Source organism: Oryzias latipes, chromosome 14 (genome assembly GCF_002234675.1).
Source record: "Oryzias latipes chromosome 14, ASM223467v1".
Classification (NCBI taxonomy): Eukaryota; Metazoa; Chordata; class Actinopteri; order Beloniformes; family Adrianichthyidae; genus Oryzias; species Oryzias latipes.
Window position 1 is genome coordinate 2379315 of NC_019872.2, and position 18063 is coordinate 2397377.

Sequence of the window (18063 nt, forward strand, 5' to 3'; positions counted from 1 at the left end):
GGAAGATGTGGTTGTTGTGGAGCAGGAAGTAGCAGAGATTGGAAAGGATGAGGTTAGGAAGGCTCTGAAAAGGATGAAGAGTGGAAAGGCCGTTGGTCCTGATGACGTACCTGTGGAGGTATGGAAGTGCTTAGGAGAGACAGCAGTGGAATTTCTAACAAGGTTGTTCAATAGGATTTTAGAGAGTGAGAAGATGCCTGAGGAATGGAGGAGAAGCGTTCTGGTCCCGATCTTTAAGAACAAGGGTGACACGCAGAACTGCAGCAACTATAGAGGAATAAAGTTGATGAGCCACACAATGAAGCTGTGGGAAAGAGTAGTGGAAGCCAGGCTTAGGAAAGAGGTGGAGATTTGTGAGCAGCAGTATGGTTTAATGCCCCGTAAGAGCACCACTGATGCCATTTTTGCTTTGAGAATGTTGATGGAAAAGTACAGAGAAGGTCAGAAGGAGCTGCATTGTGTGTTCGTAGATTTAGAGAAGGCGTATGACAGGGTGCCGAGGGAGGAGCTGTGGTACTGTATGAGGTCGTCTGGAGTGGCAGAGAAGTATGTCAGAGTAGTTCAGGACATGTATGAGAGAAGTATGACGGTGGTGAGATGTGCTGTAGGTCAGACAGAGGAGTTCAAGGTGGAGGTGGGACTACACCAAGGATCAGCTTTGAGTCCTTTTTTGTTTGCTATGCTGATGGACAGGCTGACAGACGAGGTAAGACAGGAATCTCCCTGGACAATGATGTTTGCGGATGACATTGTAATTTGCAGTGAGAGTAGAGAGCAGGTGGAGGAACAGCTAGAGAGGTGGAGGTTTGCTCTGGAAAGAAGAGGCATGAAGGTCAGTCGTAGTAAGACAGAATACATGTGTCTGAACGAGAGGGATCAAGGTAGAAGCGTTAGGTTACAGGGGGCTGAGGTGAAGAAGGTGCAGGAGTTTAAGTACTTGGGGTCAACAGTTCAGTGTGATGGGGAGTGTGGAAAAGAGGTGAAGAGGCGAGTGCAGGCAGGTTGGAGCGGTTGGAGGAAAGTGTCAGGAGTGTTGTGTGACAGAAGAGTGCCAGCAAGACTCAAAGGAAAGGTGTACAAGACAGTGGTGAGACCAGCTCTGCTCTATGGGTTAGAGACGGTAGCAGTGAGACAGAGACAAGAGGCTGAGATGGAGGTAGCGGAGATGAAGATGTTGAGGTTCTCCTTAGGAGTGACCAGGTTAGACAGGATAAGGAACGAGTACATCAGAGGGACGGCTCATGTTGCCTGTGTTAGCGACAAAGTCAGAGAAGCCAAACTGAGATGGTTTGGAAATGTTCAGAGGAGGGATAGTGGATATATTGGTAGAAGGATGTTGGAGATGGAGCTGCCTGGCAGGAGGGCAAGAGGACGGCCAAAGAGGAGATACATGGATGTCTTGACAGAGGACATGAAGTTGGCTAATGTTAGGGTAGAAGATGTTCATGATAGAGTGAGGTGGAAAAGGATGATTCGCTGTGGCAACCCCTGATGGGAAAAGCCGAAAGAGAAAGAAGAAGAAGAAGAGACGTTGGAGAAAACATAAGCTCAAAATAAACTACCACTATACCAGAACAAAGTAAAACTATACAACCAGACGGTAAAACAGACCGGGAACTCATACTTCACAAAATTCTCTCTGAAAATAAAATAATCCTAGAGTCCTCTTCACCACGATGGAATCTTTGATCAACTCTGATGCAAATAAAAACACAATGCCAGCCTCCTGCTCATTGTGTGAGGACTTTGCAGACCACTTAAGGATTCTGTCCGATCTAGCATAATAAATGAACAGTTTTTTTTATTGGGAATGATTAAATGACTTTAAATGAGGAAGCACTGGGCAGTTTTGACCTGGCTGAAGCTGCAACACTTGGGCAAGTTTTCTCCCAAATTAATCCAACGTCCTGTTTCTTAGATCCCATCCCCTCATCCCTTTTTAAATCATTTTACAGATCTTTTTAAAGGGAAATGTTAATTATCATGAACTGCTCTCTTTAGACGGGCATTTTTTTTCCTGCTGCTTTTAAAACGGCAGTGGTGAAACCCTTACTAAAGAAAACCAATTTAGACCCTTGTGTTTTTATTAACTACAGACCTGTGTCCAACTTACCTTTGAGCACTCTCCTTCCTTCTTTTCACATTCCACCATCCATTTTAGAAGAACATGAACACTCACCTGAGCACAGGTGTTAGCTCACCTTTGCACTAATAGTTTGCGTGATTGAATGAAATATTTCACACTAGTAGGCTTGAAGGCCAAAGTATGCATGTGTGAACACTATCTGTACTGTGTACATGTTGACATGTGGACATTTTTGCAGCTAACAGGTGTGTTTATAACATTTGAGTGTGTGGGAGGACAGGCCCCGCCCTTTGAGATTTGTATTACATCTGAACCTTACCGTAATGATAAACATCCAGTAGCTTGCTGCTTTATGCTGCTTCATTGTCTTACCCCCCCCCCCCCCCCTCCTATTATCACCCTCCTAACCCCCCCCCCTCTCTCTCTCTCTAACATCCCTCTCTCTTCTTCCCTTCTTTCCTTTTCCGTCCGGTCCAACATAAAAGATTTTCAAATATGATTAAAATGAATAAAGTTTGGCCTCAATTACAAAAGGGGTTTATTCAGACATACCTTTGGTTTGTCTGAAGATTTATAACCCCTCTTGTTAAAGTAAAATATGTCCAACACAAGAGGCCCTCAGCTCTCATCTGTCTGCCTAGCTGTTGGACAGGACAAGTTTGAAAAAAATAAAAAATAAATTGCCAATGATGTCAGGTGTGCCTTGGATTCAGGTCAGATCTCAGTGTTAGCTCTACTACAACTGCAGCTTTTGATACTGTTGATCACCTGATCCTTGTAAACAGACCTAAAATTCTTGGCCTTTCAGGGACTGTTCTCAAGTGGTTCAAATCATATCTCATGGAGAGAAGCTTTATGGTAAGCATGGACACGTGCATTTGGAAGTTCCACGAAATTCAATGTGGTGTGCCTCAAGGCTCCATCCTGTCCCTTGCTTTTTAACATTTACATGCTTTCACTGGGGAATGTCATCAGAAGCCACAACATCAGCTTTCATAGCTATGCTGATGATACCCAGCTGTATATAGCTATGTCTCCTGATGACATAAGCCTAATGGAATGTTTTTTACAATGTATTTTACATGTGAAATCGTGGATGGTAAATTATTTTTCGCAGCTCAAACAGGAAATAACTAATATTTTAGTCCTTGCCAAGAGCGAGAGACACATAGTTATTGAAACTAAAATAACTTAAGTTATTCAGAAACAGTCAGAAACCTGGGCGTTATTTTGGACTCTCAGCTAACTTTTAGACCTCAAATAAAACATATGGTTAAAACTGCTTTTTAACATCTTAGAAATTCGGCTAGGGTCCACCCACTACTCTCTCTTGCTAATATGGAGATGTGATGCATGCTTTTGTAACAAACACTACTTAATTTAATTAATTTAATTACAGGTAGTCGCTCCAAAGGACCTCTCAGAGCTCTTCCCAGGAAGAGCTCAGCTGGAGACTTTCCTGTGGTTTCATGGTATGCAGCATTTATTGCAAAGCGAAACTCTCTGATCCATTGATCCCAGTTTTGATGTTGGGTTCCTACATAGGATGCGATCATGGTTTTGATGGTGCTGTTGGATTGCTCTGTGAGGTTTGATTGTTGGTGGAAACTTGTGGTGAACGTCTGGGTCACCCCCCAGGTCTTGCAGAGGTGAGCCATTTCATATCCTGTGAATTGGGCTCCTCGGTCAGAGACAATTACTCCAGGAACACCAAATCGTGTGAAGATCTCATCCCTGAAGACTGCAGTGATGCGATGGGATTTGCTATCTTTTAAGGGAAACATCTCCACCCATTTAGAAAAATAGTCTATAATGACCAGCAGAAACAGGTTTCCTTTTTTACTCCTAGGAAACGGGCCCATCAGGTCAGCACCAAGTTTCTCCCAGGGATCTTCCACTGGAGTTGTCTGGAGAAGACCAGCTGGTTTTCTATTTTCAGGTTTGTAGGCCTGACATGTTTGACAACTTTTCACATGGTCCCATACATCCTTGCGGACGGTCGGCGACCAGGCCACTTCCAGGATTCTCGACAGTCTTTAGGCGACCTAGGTGCCCACTCAGAGGGTTTTTGTGGAAATAACACAGAAACACCTGGACAAGATCTTTTGGGACCACCAACTGGTATTTGTTGCCACAATCCCTGACTGGCGAGCGCCGGTACAGGATGCCATGTAAGATGCAAAAACCTATCCTGTCATGTCTACTATCAGTCTCCGCCTCTTTGATAAGACTACTCAAATCTGGGTCTTTTTTCTGAGCATCTTTGATTTCATTAAGAGATGATGGTAAGTCAGCGGAACAACTGGAGGTAAGGACAGCTGCATGTGCAGGTGGAGAGGGTGTACCTGGTACCGCCCTAGACAGTGCATCAGGCACGATGTTGTGCAGTCCTTTCCTATATTGGACCTTGAAGTCAAACTGTTGAAGTCGCAGAATCCACTGGGTAAGTCTGGATGAAGTCTTGGGACAATTAAACGCCCATGACAAAGCAGCGTGGTCAGTAAAAACAGTGAACTGCACTCCTTCGAGGCAGTGTCTCCATCTTTCCACAGCCCACACCACTGACAGACACTTCTTTAGGTTGAGGGTCAGGTGTGCCTGATGAAGCCTCTCAAAGACAGTGTTGAGGTCTCTTAGATGCTGCTCTGCTGTGGGGAAAATACAATGACATCATCAATGTAGACACAGCAGATCTTGCCTCTTAGGGTTCCGCAACACCTTCTCCATCAAACGCTGGACTGTTGCCCCTGCGTTTTTGAGTTCAAAAGGCATGACCTTGAACTGATAAAGTCCATCTGGTGTGATGACGCCAAGGTCGTGGGTTCAATCCCCATACTGGCCACCACTGTAACAAACACTGCTTAATTTAAATAATGTGTGTTATGAAAAGTTCTTTCGGGTTCTTCAAATACTGTTTACACAGAATCACACTATAATTCAAAACAGAAATACACCTGTAGAATTTTTCAAAACATAAATAGAATTTTGTTAGATCCCAAGTTTCTTTTTTCTCTCTCTTTTTTTCCACAGGCGCGCGCTCATACTCGAGTCAATGAAATGTCCACGTGAACGCGCATCATGGCCTCAGTCCAGTAAGTCCACACAGCCCCCAAAAAATAAACTGGTATATCAGTAAAAATAAAAATAGGTGTTTGGGTACCCAAGAAGAAAAAAAAGTGTCGATCTCACCAGATAGTCTCTTTGATCAGTTTCCCACTCAAGGGATCGCGCACGTCACTCCACTCGTCCTTTTGAAAAAATCTCCTGTTTCTGCTCCCCCGTCACTCATCTGGACTCCACAGCATGTTTGGTGGGATAAATCCAGCAGGCAAGGAACATTTAATATTTTGGAGTCTTTGGTCATGGAAGAAGAGCACGGCGGGGCGTGACCACCGTGCGTCAGGTAAACCGTCCATAACATAAATAAATAAACCCATGAACATAACACAAAGACCACATCCAGAAATGACAGTGGATAACATATATTTCTTCACAAAAAAAAAAACACGTTAGTCCCCTCATACACATACGACGGAGTTTTAGGGCCACGGTAAGGGAAAAAAATTCTGGCCAACATGACGAGATTAAAGTCGACCTGACGACTTTAATCTCGTCATGTTGGCCAGAATTTTTTTTCCTCACCGTGGCCCTAAAACTCTGTCGTATACACAAGCACAGGTAGAACTAATGTTTCTTCTTTTTTTTATTTTCTTAGTCATAATGTGACCCCTTCACACTTTCATCATCAGTAGAATTGATAACTGCAACGCCCTGGGGGGAATTCCAGGGAGCAGGTTATGCTAGCTCTCACGTAAGTTTGAGGCTAAGGAAGTTGATAACCTCAGCTTTCGGTTCCAGAAATAGAGGTATGTTTCAGGGTAGGTCAGTTGCCATGGCAACTCATGCTCTGAACATAACCTGCAGGTTTAGTTGAAGGTTAGTTTGTTTTCAGAGAGGTGGAGCAGCATGGCGTGTCTATTTGAAGATGATTTAGTGGATGAAGAAGCTCAGATAATACTTTTTACACCATGAGAGGCTGATAAGACCACATATGGATGTTGGAAAAATAAACTTTTTTACTTTGATCTAACTTAATTATTTGTTTCAGTTAAGATAAATCATTTTTCTGTAATTCAGTTTAAAAATGATAAAATTACACGTAATTTTCAGACAGTTATTTTCCTTTCGTTCAAATTAATTCAATTAAGTAGGTGTAACTTTGATGCTGCTGTTAGATCGGCACCGCAAAGGATTGTGTGATATCATTCCCTTTGCCTGTCTGGACGGATTTGGGTTTAAGTGTGGGTTTTTGACAAAATGTGTTTAGTTGTATAGCTGTTTTACTGTTTCACCGTGTTTTGCCGAGTTATTTTGCCCTACTGAGCTTACGTCTCTGCCCCATGAGTGAGAGTAAGGGAGAGGATGATGAGTTTATATAGCACCCCTATGGATAACAGCTTTATTGGCAATCACGGTAAATTCTTTAACGAATTTTTGCACTTTTTTTGCATTTTTTCCCCCCGTCTTTTTTATAGTTATAAAAATGAGTATATCTGCCGGCTCAAACTTAGACATTTGAAAGTTCAAGAAATATAATTAATTAAGATGTAAAAAAGATTAATTGAATTGGAGTTTAACATTTAGTTAAATACGTAAATTTGAGTTGTACAACAATTATTGAGTTTTATAGACGTAAGAAATTAGGTTGAATAAATTTAACTCAATTTTTTGCTACCAATAGAAGTAATTCATTTAAGTTGGAAAAATTGGATACGTTTTATATATATATATATATATATATATATATATATATATATATATATATATATATAGATGCGTCACAAGGAAAATGGAAACAAGATCAGAAACTCGTGCGTTTACTTTGTCTGTTCTTTTTCTACAAGCAGAAACTCTTTCTTTTGCTGATGATGCAGCCGTGTTACTTTTTTTGATGGACGTGTAATCTTTATACGCCGTCATTAAAACCTCAGACTCCGTCTCACTGAAGTACAGCGTTTTCTTTTTTTTTCACCACGCGTTTCCATGGTGACTCCAGAAATCGGTGATCCATTGAGAATGTCTTGATGTACCTTCCGTGCACGTGCATTAACCCAGGGTTACCAAGTCGAGCGTAATTACTCTAACTCATATCCGGTCTTTTGGAACCGACATACCCAGAGTAAGCAAGTTCAGGCGGATTTCAGCCAGAGTTCAGGCTCAAAGTCAGGCTAGTTTAAACATGCTTCCTGGAATACCCCCCTGCTTGCTGGTATTCCAAAAATATCATATTTTATATTACATGGCACTATTACTAATTCATTTCAATTTTTCTTATTTCCCTTTTTATTGTTAATCATTTATTTCTTTGATCAATTAGTGTTACTTTTAATTTTCACTTTTATTTTCATTTTTATTTCCAGAGCTTCCTCATTTGGGACCTCTCCTTTTGGGTCAGCTGCTGTTCAGCCGTTTCGGCTCTAGATGGGGACCTGCATCGCCGCCTTGCTGTGGTGTCGCTGGGTCAGCTATTCACAGAAAGGGAGCTTCCAATGAGTAGCATTTATCATCAAAAAACGTTTTATGTGCTCAGCCTCTTTCCCAATGTGTATCTCAATCATTTAAGGGGGTGGGAGGCACAAATGGGGTTAGGGGTTCTGTGTGGGTTGGGGTGGGTACTTTACTTTTTTTTTTTTTTCATTGTGCTTTTTTTTATTTGTTTGTTCTGGTGTAAAGCACTTTGTGTTGTGTAAATCCTGCTCCAGGCTTTTTCTTTCACAGCTCTATTCTATGGAAGCATTTGTGTAGCATAATTAAAAAGAAAAGTCAATACCACGAATGTTTTGTCATTTTCAAAATTAAGCTGCATTTGTTGATTCAAAATTAAAAAGAAAAAGCAATTTGCCAAACGGCTTTTTCTTTTTCTTCCTCAACATATATATATCATTCTGTCATTTCATTAAAATGATAAAGAAAACTGTTTGTCATGGTTTAGCTGACTTAGCCGACCCAAGTGCTGGAACCCGTAAGGAGACTCGACAGGCACTGAGGTGAGTAATAAAGGTTTAATTTTAACTGCAGGAATAATATTGAGTCCCAGGTTCTTCTGTGGAGGCCAGAGGTGTTGGTTGGAGGGTCTTGGCGGCGACAACCGTATGATCCGTGATGGTAGCCAGGAGGGCGATGGAGCGAGAGGTGGACAGCAACCAGTGGAGTAACTCGTGAGGGCGAGATCCTGGAGTGACACAAGACAAGGTAATTAGTCGAGGACAAAGGCATGAACAAGAATCTAGATGAGGCCAGGAGATGCACCGTGGGAGTACAACGAACTAGCGTTGATTACAGGTCCGAGGTCTCCTTAAGAGTCTGCCGGCTGACGAGGTTGAGGAGGCGCAGCTGGAGGTACCAGGTGTAGCTGATGAGGGGGAGGAATCTGCCAGAGGCACCGTAACAGTACCCCCCCCACAACGACCGCCTCCAGGCGGGCCAGGGCGACGATCAGGATGGGCGGAAAAAAAATCGTCAATGAGAGAGCGGTCCAGTATCAGGGAGCGGGAGACCCACGACCGCTCCTCCGGGCCGTAACCCTCCCAATCGACCAGATACTGGAAACCGCGGCCCCTGCGCCGCACGTCCAAAACCCGACTAGCCGTAAAGGCCGGGGCCCCGTCGATGAGCCGGGCGGGCGGTGGGGAAGCGGACGGCGGGCAAAGGGGGCTCTGGCGGACAGGCTTGACTTGGGAAACATGAAAGGAAGGATGCACTTTGAGGGCGGCAGGCAACTTGAGGCGGAAACAGGTGGGGTTAATAACTCGCTCAATGACATAGGGTCCAATGTAGCGTGGAGCCAACTTACGGGAAGTGGCCTGGAGGGGAATGTTCCTTGAGGAAAGCCACACCTGTTGACCAGGTTGAAAGGAGGGACTCACCACCCTGTGACGGTTGGCGATCTGGCAGTTGCTCTCCTTGGTGCGGAGGAGAGCCGCCCTAGCCTGGCGCCAAACGTCCTGACACCGTTGAAGATGGAGTTGGACAGAGGGCACTACCAGATCGAGCTCCTGAGAAGGAAACAAGGGTGGTGAGTATCCCAAAGAGGCTTCAAAGGGAGACATACCCGTAGCAGCAGATGGGTGATTGTTATGGGCGTATTCAATCCAGATGAGATGGTCCGACCAGTCACCCTGGTTTTGGGCTGCCAAACAACGCAGAGCGGCCTCCAGCTCCTGATTGGCCCTTTCGGCCTGGCCGTTGGATTGGGGGTGATACCCCGATGAGAGGCTGATGGAGGCTCCGAGGGCGGAGCAGAAGGCCTTCCAAACCTGTGATATAAATTGCGGCCCACGGTCGGACACGATGTCGGTAGGTATTCCATGATGCCGGAAAACATGATTAACCAGGATGTTGGCTGTTTCGGTGGCTGTGGGCAGTTGAGCGAGGGGAATGAAGTGAGCTGCTTTAGAAAAGCGGTCGACAACAGTGAAGATGACAGTGAAACCCTGAGAAGGAGGCAGTCCAGTGACAAAATCAACGGCTATGTGGGACCAAGGTCGACCGGGTGTGGGAAGCGGATGCAGATGACCAGCAGGCGGTGAGGTGGATGACTTAGCTCTAGCACAGGTAGTACAGGCTGCGACGTAAGCACGCACGTCGTCCTCCATGGAGGGCCAATAGAAGCGTCGTTTGAGAAGCGCGAGTGTACGATGAACCCCACCGTGGCAGGCGATTTTTGATGAATGCCCCCAGGTGATGACGTCAGACCTGAGGTTATCGGGAACGAACAAAGTTCCTGGGGGACAATTGATGGTGGCCGGTTTCTCACCTTGGGCCTGTTGCACCCTCGTCTCGATATCCCACGTGAGGTTGCCCACGAAAAGGGAGTCTGGAATGATGGAAGGCGTAGAGCTCCCCTCCGTGGTGTTATATTTTCGTGACAGGGCGTCAGGTTTGCCATTCTTACTGCCAGGACGGTAGGTGATTGTAAAGCAGAACCTGTCAAAAAATAAACACCAGCGGGCTTGTCTAGAATTTAGTCTCTTAGCCGATCGCAGGTAGGCCAGATTCTTGTGGTCTGTCCACACAATGAATGGTTGTTCAGCCCCCTCCAACCAGTGTCTCCATTCCTCCAAAGCCAGTTTTATGGCCAACAATTCTCTGTTGCCAACGTCATAGTTCCGTTCCGCGGGACTGAGTTTCCTGGAGAAATAAGCACAGGGTTTGAGCTTGGTGGATGGAGATTCACGCTGGGACAGCACGGCTCCCACCCCAGAATCAGAGGCATCAACCTCAACAATGAACTGCTTGTGAGTATCCGGTTGTATGAGGATGGGGGCGGATGTGAACAGTTCTTTGAGTTTCCGGAAGGCAGAGTCTGCTGCGGGGTTCCAAACATAAGGCACTTTAACGGAGGTGAGCTGAGTGAGAGGAGCAGCGATGCTGCTGTAGTTCCTTATGAACCTTCTATAAAAGTTTGCAAAGCCCAAAAACTGCTGGAGCTTTTTACGTGACACAGGAATCTCCCATTCAGAAACGGCCTGGATTTTAGAGGGGTCGGGTCTGATTTTGCCAGCCTCGATGATGTAACCCAAAAAAGAGACAGAATCTACATGAAACTCGCATTTTTCTGCCTTAACGAAAAGTTGGTTTTCCAACAAACGCTCGAGGACTAAACGAACATGGTGGCGATGTTCGGCGGCGTTGCTGGAGTAAACGAGAATATCATCCAAGTAGATGAAAACAAAGCAATTGAGGAAATCGCGCAGGACGTCATTAACTAGACGCTGAAACACGGCAGGGGCGTTGGTGAGGCCGAAGGGCATGACGAGATATTCATAATGTCCGAGGGGGGTATTAAAGGCGGTTTTCCATTCGTCCCCCTCTCGGACCCTTACGAGATGGTAAGCATTGCGAAGGTCCAACTTGGAGAAAATGTTGGCACCCTGGACAGAGTCGAAGACAGAATTAATAAGAGGAAGGGAATATTTATCTTTAACCGTTATTTGGTTGAGCTCGCGGTAGTCGATGCAAGGTCTCAGGGTCTTATCCTTTTTCTCAACGAAAAAGAACCCTGCACCGACTGGAGATGATGAGGGTCGGATGTGACCGAGTGAGAGCGCTTCCTGTATGTAACTCTCCATGGAGAGTTTTTCAGGACCCGAAAGATTGAATAATCTCCCTTTGGGGAGGGAGGCTCCACTGAGGAGCTCAATGGCGCAATCATAAGGCCTATGAGGTGGTAAAGCACGAGCCTTTGATTTACTGAACACGATTTTAAGGTCATGATAGCATGATGGTACCCTTGACAAATCAATATCCTCATTTTCTGGCGGATTAGCAATAGTAGTGGAACGAATAGCAGAGTGCAGACAATTGGCCATGCAATACGTACTCCAGTTGATAATCCGAGAATTAGTCCAGTCGATTTGGGGGTTATGGAAACGTAACCAAGAATACCCCAAAATGACAGGAGTTTGGGGGGAGTCAGTAATAAAAAACTGATGGTATTCGCGGTGATTGCCAGAAGAAATTAGCTGGATGGGTTCAGTACGTGAGGTGATTTTAGATAATTGTTTACCCCCCAAACCAGCTGCCTTAATAGGAGTGTCGAGGGTTTCAACTGGTAGTCTAAGTTGACGAGCGAGGTTAGCATCAATAAGGCTGTGTTCAGCACCCGAATCAATAAGGGCGTTGAATTCATGGACTTGGTTAAAACTAGAAAACTTGACGGGTATGAAAAGGAAGGGCTTAACGGAACCTTCGGCCAAGTCCCCTCGTGACCTGTCACTTAGCGAGGGGATGGGGGAGATTAATCGTTTTGGACATTGTGAGACGATGTGGCTGGCGTCTCCGCAGTAAAAACATAAACCATTAGTACGGCGTTTAAGCCTTTCTTCAGGGGAAAGCTTGGAATGTCCTATCTGCATAGGTTCATCAGAATGGGGACTAGGGGCGCTGATGCCAGCAGGCGCTGGTTGTGAATCCAGATGAGGACGGGGAAAAAAGTCGGGAGAAGATCTGCGAGGAGTGAAACTTCGTTTGGTCTGGCGCTCACGAAGCCGAATATCAGATCGGAGAGCCGCTGACACTAGTTCTTCAAAATTATCCGCTTCAGGTTGGGTACATAGATGATCCTTAATCCCCTCGTTAAGAGACTGATAAAAAATTCCCTTGAGGGCTATGTCTGGCCAGCCTGCTTCTACTGCCAAAATGCGGAAGTCAACGATATGGTCACTCACCGAACGGTTACGCTGCTTGAGGCTGAGTAACCGCCGGGTCGCTTCTTCCTGTTTGCGCGGCTGGTCAAAAACAAGCCGAAACTCACCAATGAACCGGTCGAAGGGGAGATGAGTGAGGGGATTAGAGGCTAGGAAGGCCTGGGCCCACTGGAGAGCTTTACTGCGAAGAGAGTTGACAATGAGAGAGATTTTATGCTGATCGGACTGATAGTACCTGGGTGCCTGAAGGAATAGGAGCCGGCATTGTAGCAAAAAGCCGCTGCAGGCTTCAACATCTCCGTGGAACGGCTCCGGTTGAAGGCGGATGTTTTCGTCTGACAGAGAGGAAGTGACGGCCAGAGTGTTGCCGGAAGCAGGAGGTGAAACAGAGGCTGTAGAATTTGAGGTTGGATCAGTTAAATTGGTAATAGTCCGAGTAAGATCCTTGACATGGGAGACCAGATCCTCCTGAACAGACGTAATGCGGGTGAGTGCGTTGGAGTGGAGTCCCAAAAAGATACCTTGTTGTTTTACGGCATGTCGGAGGCCCTCCGGGTCAGCTGGGTCGGGAGTTTGGCTAGTTCGTTCTGTCATGGTTTAGCTGACTTAGCCGACCCAAGTGCTGCCCCCTCCATCTGTCATGGTTTAGCTGACTTAGCCGACCCAAGTGCTGGAACCCGTAAGGAGACTCGACAGGCACTGAGGTGAGTAATAAAGGTTTAATTTTAACTGCAGGAATAATATTGAGTCCCAGGTTCTTCTGTGGAGGCCAGAGGTGTTGGTTGGAGGGTCTTGGCGGCGACAACCGTATGATCCGTGATGGTAGCCAGGAGGGCGATGGAGCGAGAGGTGGACAGCAACCAGTGGAGTAACTCGTGAGGGCGAGATCCTGGAGTGACACAAGACAAGGTAATTAGTCGAGGACAAAGGCATGAACAAGAATCTAGATGAGGCCAGGAGATGCACCGTGGGAGTACAACGAACTAGCGTTGATTACAGGTCCGAGGTCTCCTTAAGAGTCTGCCGGCTGACGAGGTTGAGGAGGCGCAGCTGGAGGTACCAGGTGTAGCTGATGAGGGGGAGGAATCTGCCAGAGGCACCGTAACACTGTTTTTGACAATTCATTTTCAAAAAGTTCTCTGGTAAATGTGTAGCAAAATTCATTTAGAAATGTCTAACTTGACAATTAAAATGGATGAACAGAAACGCTTTTTCATTTTCAAAATGTAACTGCATCAAATGACTCAAAAGGAAAAATATATATCAATCCTCCAAAATGCTTTTTCATTTTCTACTTCAACACCACTTATTCTGTGGCACAATTAAATTGAAAATGCAAAGAGGGGATTGCATTTTAGTTTTCCCATCCACCGTGCGAAAAGTGTCGCATAATTCATTTCCGGGAGGGAGGCGGGTCGATGACGTCAATGCTCACTCAGTGTGCCCGCCAGTTCCACGCAAGGGAAGTGTGTTGTGACGTATGAGAGTTGTTTGTTATCGCGAGATACACACTAGGAGTGGTGATGTGCATGTGGTTGGAGTATAAGGCTAATAAGGCTAATTAAAGCCTGTTCAAAGAAAGTCGGTTGTCCTGACTCATCAGTATTATATGTGTCTCTGAGCAGTTGGGTTTTTGTTGCGTTTTACCAGCTAAGAAGTTCAACAGGTTCAAGAAGTTCAACAGGTTGAACTTCCGGTCCTCGATCGATGAATGCCCATTTTGTGTATAGAGCCCACGACCGGACTTAAAAACCTCTATAGCAATGCATGAGCGTAAGAATTCTGAATGCAAAAGCCCGAGATTCAGGTTGACGTACGTTTTCATTGACTTTCATTGAAAGTGAAGGCTTAAACACGAGCTGCCCCAGCCGGTGGGAATGCAACTTAAGGATTTCAGTTTGAACTGTAAACTGTTTTGCAGATGAAAGTGCGTCAACTTTTTGTGTTCCTTATCAATGCAGTACATCAAAAGTGTTCTCACAGCTTGGAACCAACTATCAACATGCAACATATTCACAATTTATTATTAGTCCATACAGGTTGTGTCTTTTGTTTGGTTTCTGGAACTGGAGTGGCAATAAACCAAACAAAGATGCGGGTGTGAGAGCTTTTTCATTGGTGAGTGAGGTGAGGCGTTTGTTGCTGACACGGGCATGTCTGGCCCGGGTGGAGACACTTTCTATTGCTGAGAAATTGATTGAACGTGACACTGTCCCTCCATAATCAGCTGCTTTCAGTCCTTTAGCTGCAAAAATGGGAATCATATCTGTTTAGAAAAAACCCTGATTCACATTTTAGCCACAGTCATGCAGCAGTACTCACTCACACCCTGCAGGTCGAGCGACAAAAGACGTCCTATGCTTTCTGGTTGCGGTGACCCGATCAGAGAAAATCAGACTTTTCTTATTTGTTTTATCAAAGCTCCTGAAATGGCATTTCCTCTGTTTATTATCTCAGCCTAAAATCTTTTTAAATGTCTCAGAGCAGGGAGAAGGGAGCCAACGACAAATTCAGAAACCGTTTCTGAATCCCAGCTGAACACAGCACTGTGGGCCTGTTCAGAAAAAAAAATCCTATTCTGCAGAGATGTGTCGCTTCAAAGGCAGCTGTTAAAGAAGATGAGTCTTTGTATTCTGATGAGAGAGTGGCACACTGCTGAGGAGATGACCTTTAGTGGAGCCGGCAGGAGCTGTGGATGGTGAGGCATTATGCTCTTGAATGAATGATGCTCAAAGTGCAAATACAGACTCGGCTCAAGGTTGAAGAAAAAGAAAGAAGATGAAAGGACTTTCTATGGATTAGAGAAAAATAATGGTTTTATGGTCCATAATCACCAGAACTGGAATTTGACATGGAATTTGTCTGCAACATTAGACCAAAAAGTCTGATGTTTTGAGGGAGAAATGACAAGATTTAGAGAAGCTTTTTATTTAACCTGAATAAATACCATCAGCGGTGGAGTAAAAAAAATGCTGCAACCTAAGATCAGGGTCTGATTTATTCACAGCCATAAAATCAGGACTATAAAATTCTAAAAATAGACCTGAAAAGACAAAGCTAGCCCATGTCCTTCCCACTCTGTTTCTGTGGGTTTTATGATGCTCTTTCTTGGCTTGACCTGGTGTCAACCTGGTTTTGCATCTCCAGTTTCATAAGCCAGTTCCCTTTATTATCAGCTTTACAGGACATGTTCTGGTCTGTTGGAGAAAGGCAAAGAAAAGCCACAAGTGCACACAGAGAATGTGCAAACTCCACTATGCTTACATTTCAACCAGCATCTTCTCACTCTACCTCCTACCAGAGCATTGAGGAACCTTTAATGACCTTTAGTATGTCTTCCCTTCCATGCCAGGGCCTTTTGATAGACATGTCCAGATAAGCTTCAGTCCAGTTACTTTTCTGGATGGTGAAATATTTCCTCACATTAGAGAGACAATCTCTGGTTTCAGTTAAATTGGATGTGACTGCTGGTTCAACAGATCAAACTCAGAGAACTTCAGCTGTGGAGTGAAGCATGAAAAAACCTAGCCAACAACAACATTAAAGGAAAAAGGGAAACATTATTGTGAATTCAGTCCACATTTACATAGGATTGAAAATGCCCTGGTTTGTGAAGGTCCAGGGTTCAGTCTTTAACCACATCAACTCTACATTGCAAATGACCAATTGACCGTATTCAAGACTTAATTAATATCACATTGAATGGAAAAAACACTGAAGAAAGTTTTAATAGAATTGGAACTAAATACAGACATGAAGAGGTTAAAGCCTGGTTATGAATTAAAGCAGGAAGCACACGAAATGCTATTTAATATATATAATAATGCTATAATATATATAGCATAAGAGAAAATACTGTGGCAATGTCGGAATTTAAATAAGCACAAAGTCTCTGTCTACCAAAGAAGAGTATTTACACTGATTGTCAGAATTGGGGGATGCGGGGGGTAAAAAACTGAAAAATCCATACACCACACCAGTGTTATGTAAACCTTGTGCTAGGCACTTTACCATTGGGAGTTGGGTCATCTAGACCCACTAGACAGTGCTCTGAACCTTTTTTCTTCAATGATTTGTGATCTTCACTGGTGTCCATGGATTACATGAAATATTTCTACCTTTATCCACCTTTGTCATGGTAGGGAGAACACGTCAATGGAAGGGTGGGGTCACCTAAGATAGCACAAGGGTTAAGTGTCATTACGACCTGTCATTCACAGGTTGCCTGTAGCAAAATATGTGCATGAACATTTTTGCCCGTAAGGGCAGTTCTAACTAAAGCATTACATCTTGCAATTCTGGATTGTCTCACCTTGGGTCTTGTCTGGTGTGGTAGATCTGAGCCTCTATCGCTCCGGTGCTCAGGACTTGTTCCTGACCTGCCAGGATGAGTGCTTCGGTGGTGTCCTGTAGGCCAGCCCTTTCTAGCCATTGGTAGGACTTCTTGATATCAGCCACTTCAGTTAGGGTCCGGTGGTACATCCCATGCAGGGGCTGTCCTGCTCTCCATTTCCTAAAGCCTTTACTGATCACAGTTAAGGCATTTGGGGCCTTGTGCTTGATGTACATATGAATCTTGGATGTTTCAACCAAGATAATAGATTCCACTTTCACTGGTCCTCGGCTTCCTTCCTTGCGGCTAGCGTACAGTCTCAGAGTGCTGGATTTGGGATAGAATCCTCCATGTATGGTGAGGATATTTCGGGTCTTAACCTCGAAGATCTGTCTCCCTTCCTTTGACCATCGTATTATTCCTGTAGGGTATCTGATAACTGGCAGTGCATAACTTTATTCTCCCGGTTTTGGTTTTGCTTCTGAACTGGCTTCTTAGTCGTGGCTGTTGTAGCTTCCATTGTGGCTTGTTCCATGTTTCCATTTACCTGTGGAATTCCAAGGTACTTGTAAATGTCCTCAATTCTCCCACATACTTTTCCAGTACTTGGTGGGTCTGTTCTGTGCAGCAGTAGGATGGTCGAAGATTGCAGGTTTGAACCCCGCCTTGCCCGCCTATGTATTGAAGTGTCCTTGGGCAAGACACTGAACCCCAACTTGCCAACGTAATGGGGCCCAACATAATATGTTAATATGTTTCAGCAGTGGAGCCGCCATCAGTGTGTGAGAATGGGATTGAGACTGTACTGTAGAGTGCTTTGGGCCTTCGTGAAAGGTAGAAAATGCTATACAAGTATACACCATTTGCACCACTAAGCGTACACTTTCGCAGGTTTAGTTGCAAACAGCCTGTTTATCCGTCTGGCTTCAGTGTCTTCTGTCTCTTTAGCCCGCTTCTTAACACCAGTAGCCTTTGTTTGGCAGTTTTCCTTACTTCGGGTATGGGCATCTGGCTGTATTTCTTAGGCACTTGCAATTTCACTGCGCCTCTCTGGACTTTGGTCAGTCGACTCACTTCTCTCCAAACTGCCTTGATTTTAGACCTAACTGTTGCTTCCACGACAAGCATCTCTAGGATCGCTGTTGCCGAAGTGTAGACCAGTTCATTGGTTTATGTGATTGTCATGGTAGGGTTTGCTCTTAATGCTTCATTCACAGTTTCCATTTTCCAGTTTTCCACTTTCAGGTGGTACTTCCCCCAACCATTGTAATTGGTGTCTGGGTTGCCTGGTGTACATTCAAGCAAGGTCAATTGATGTCTTGGTGTACAGTGATCCCTTGCTATAACACGGTTTACTTTTCACGGTTTCGCTACTTCACGGATTTGCGTCGTGCATTGTGTTCTGCATTCTGATTGGCTAAAAAGTCACTCCGCTT

The 18063-nt window shown here is 44.9% G+C and overlaps 1 protein-coding gene and 1 long non-coding RNA gene across 2 annotated transcripts; both read right to left on the reverse strand.

The window, feature by feature from the left end:
- Positions 1–8129: 8129 nt before the first annotated feature.
- On the reverse strand, positions 8130–9269 carry LOC111948621. The gene is made up of 2 exons (XM_023962217.1): positions 8396–9269; positions 8130–8318 (listed from the first exon to the last, which is right to left on the reverse strand). Exon 1 carries the CDS (start codon positions 9193–9195, stop codon positions 8413–8415), a length of 783 nt encoding a protein of 260 aa, XP_023817985.1. The 5' UTR covers positions 9196–9269; the 3' UTR covers positions 8130–8318; positions 8396–8412.
- Positions 9270–12994: 3725 nt separating this feature from the next.
- LOC110016354 lies at positions 12995–13397 on the reverse strand. The gene is made up of 2 exons (XR_002291626.1): positions 13261–13397; positions 12995–13183 (listed from the first exon to the last, which is right to left on the reverse strand). It is a non-coding gene; the product is annotated as an uncharacterized LOC110016354 (long non-coding RNA).
- Between the last annotated feature and the right edge of the window lie 4666 nt (positions 13398–18063).

Coding starts and splice junctions, on each gene's coding strand:
- LOC111948621 (XM_023962217.1), bottom strand. CDS start 9,195: ATGTCTCCCTTTGAAGCCTCTTTGGGATACTCACCACCCTTGTTTCCT.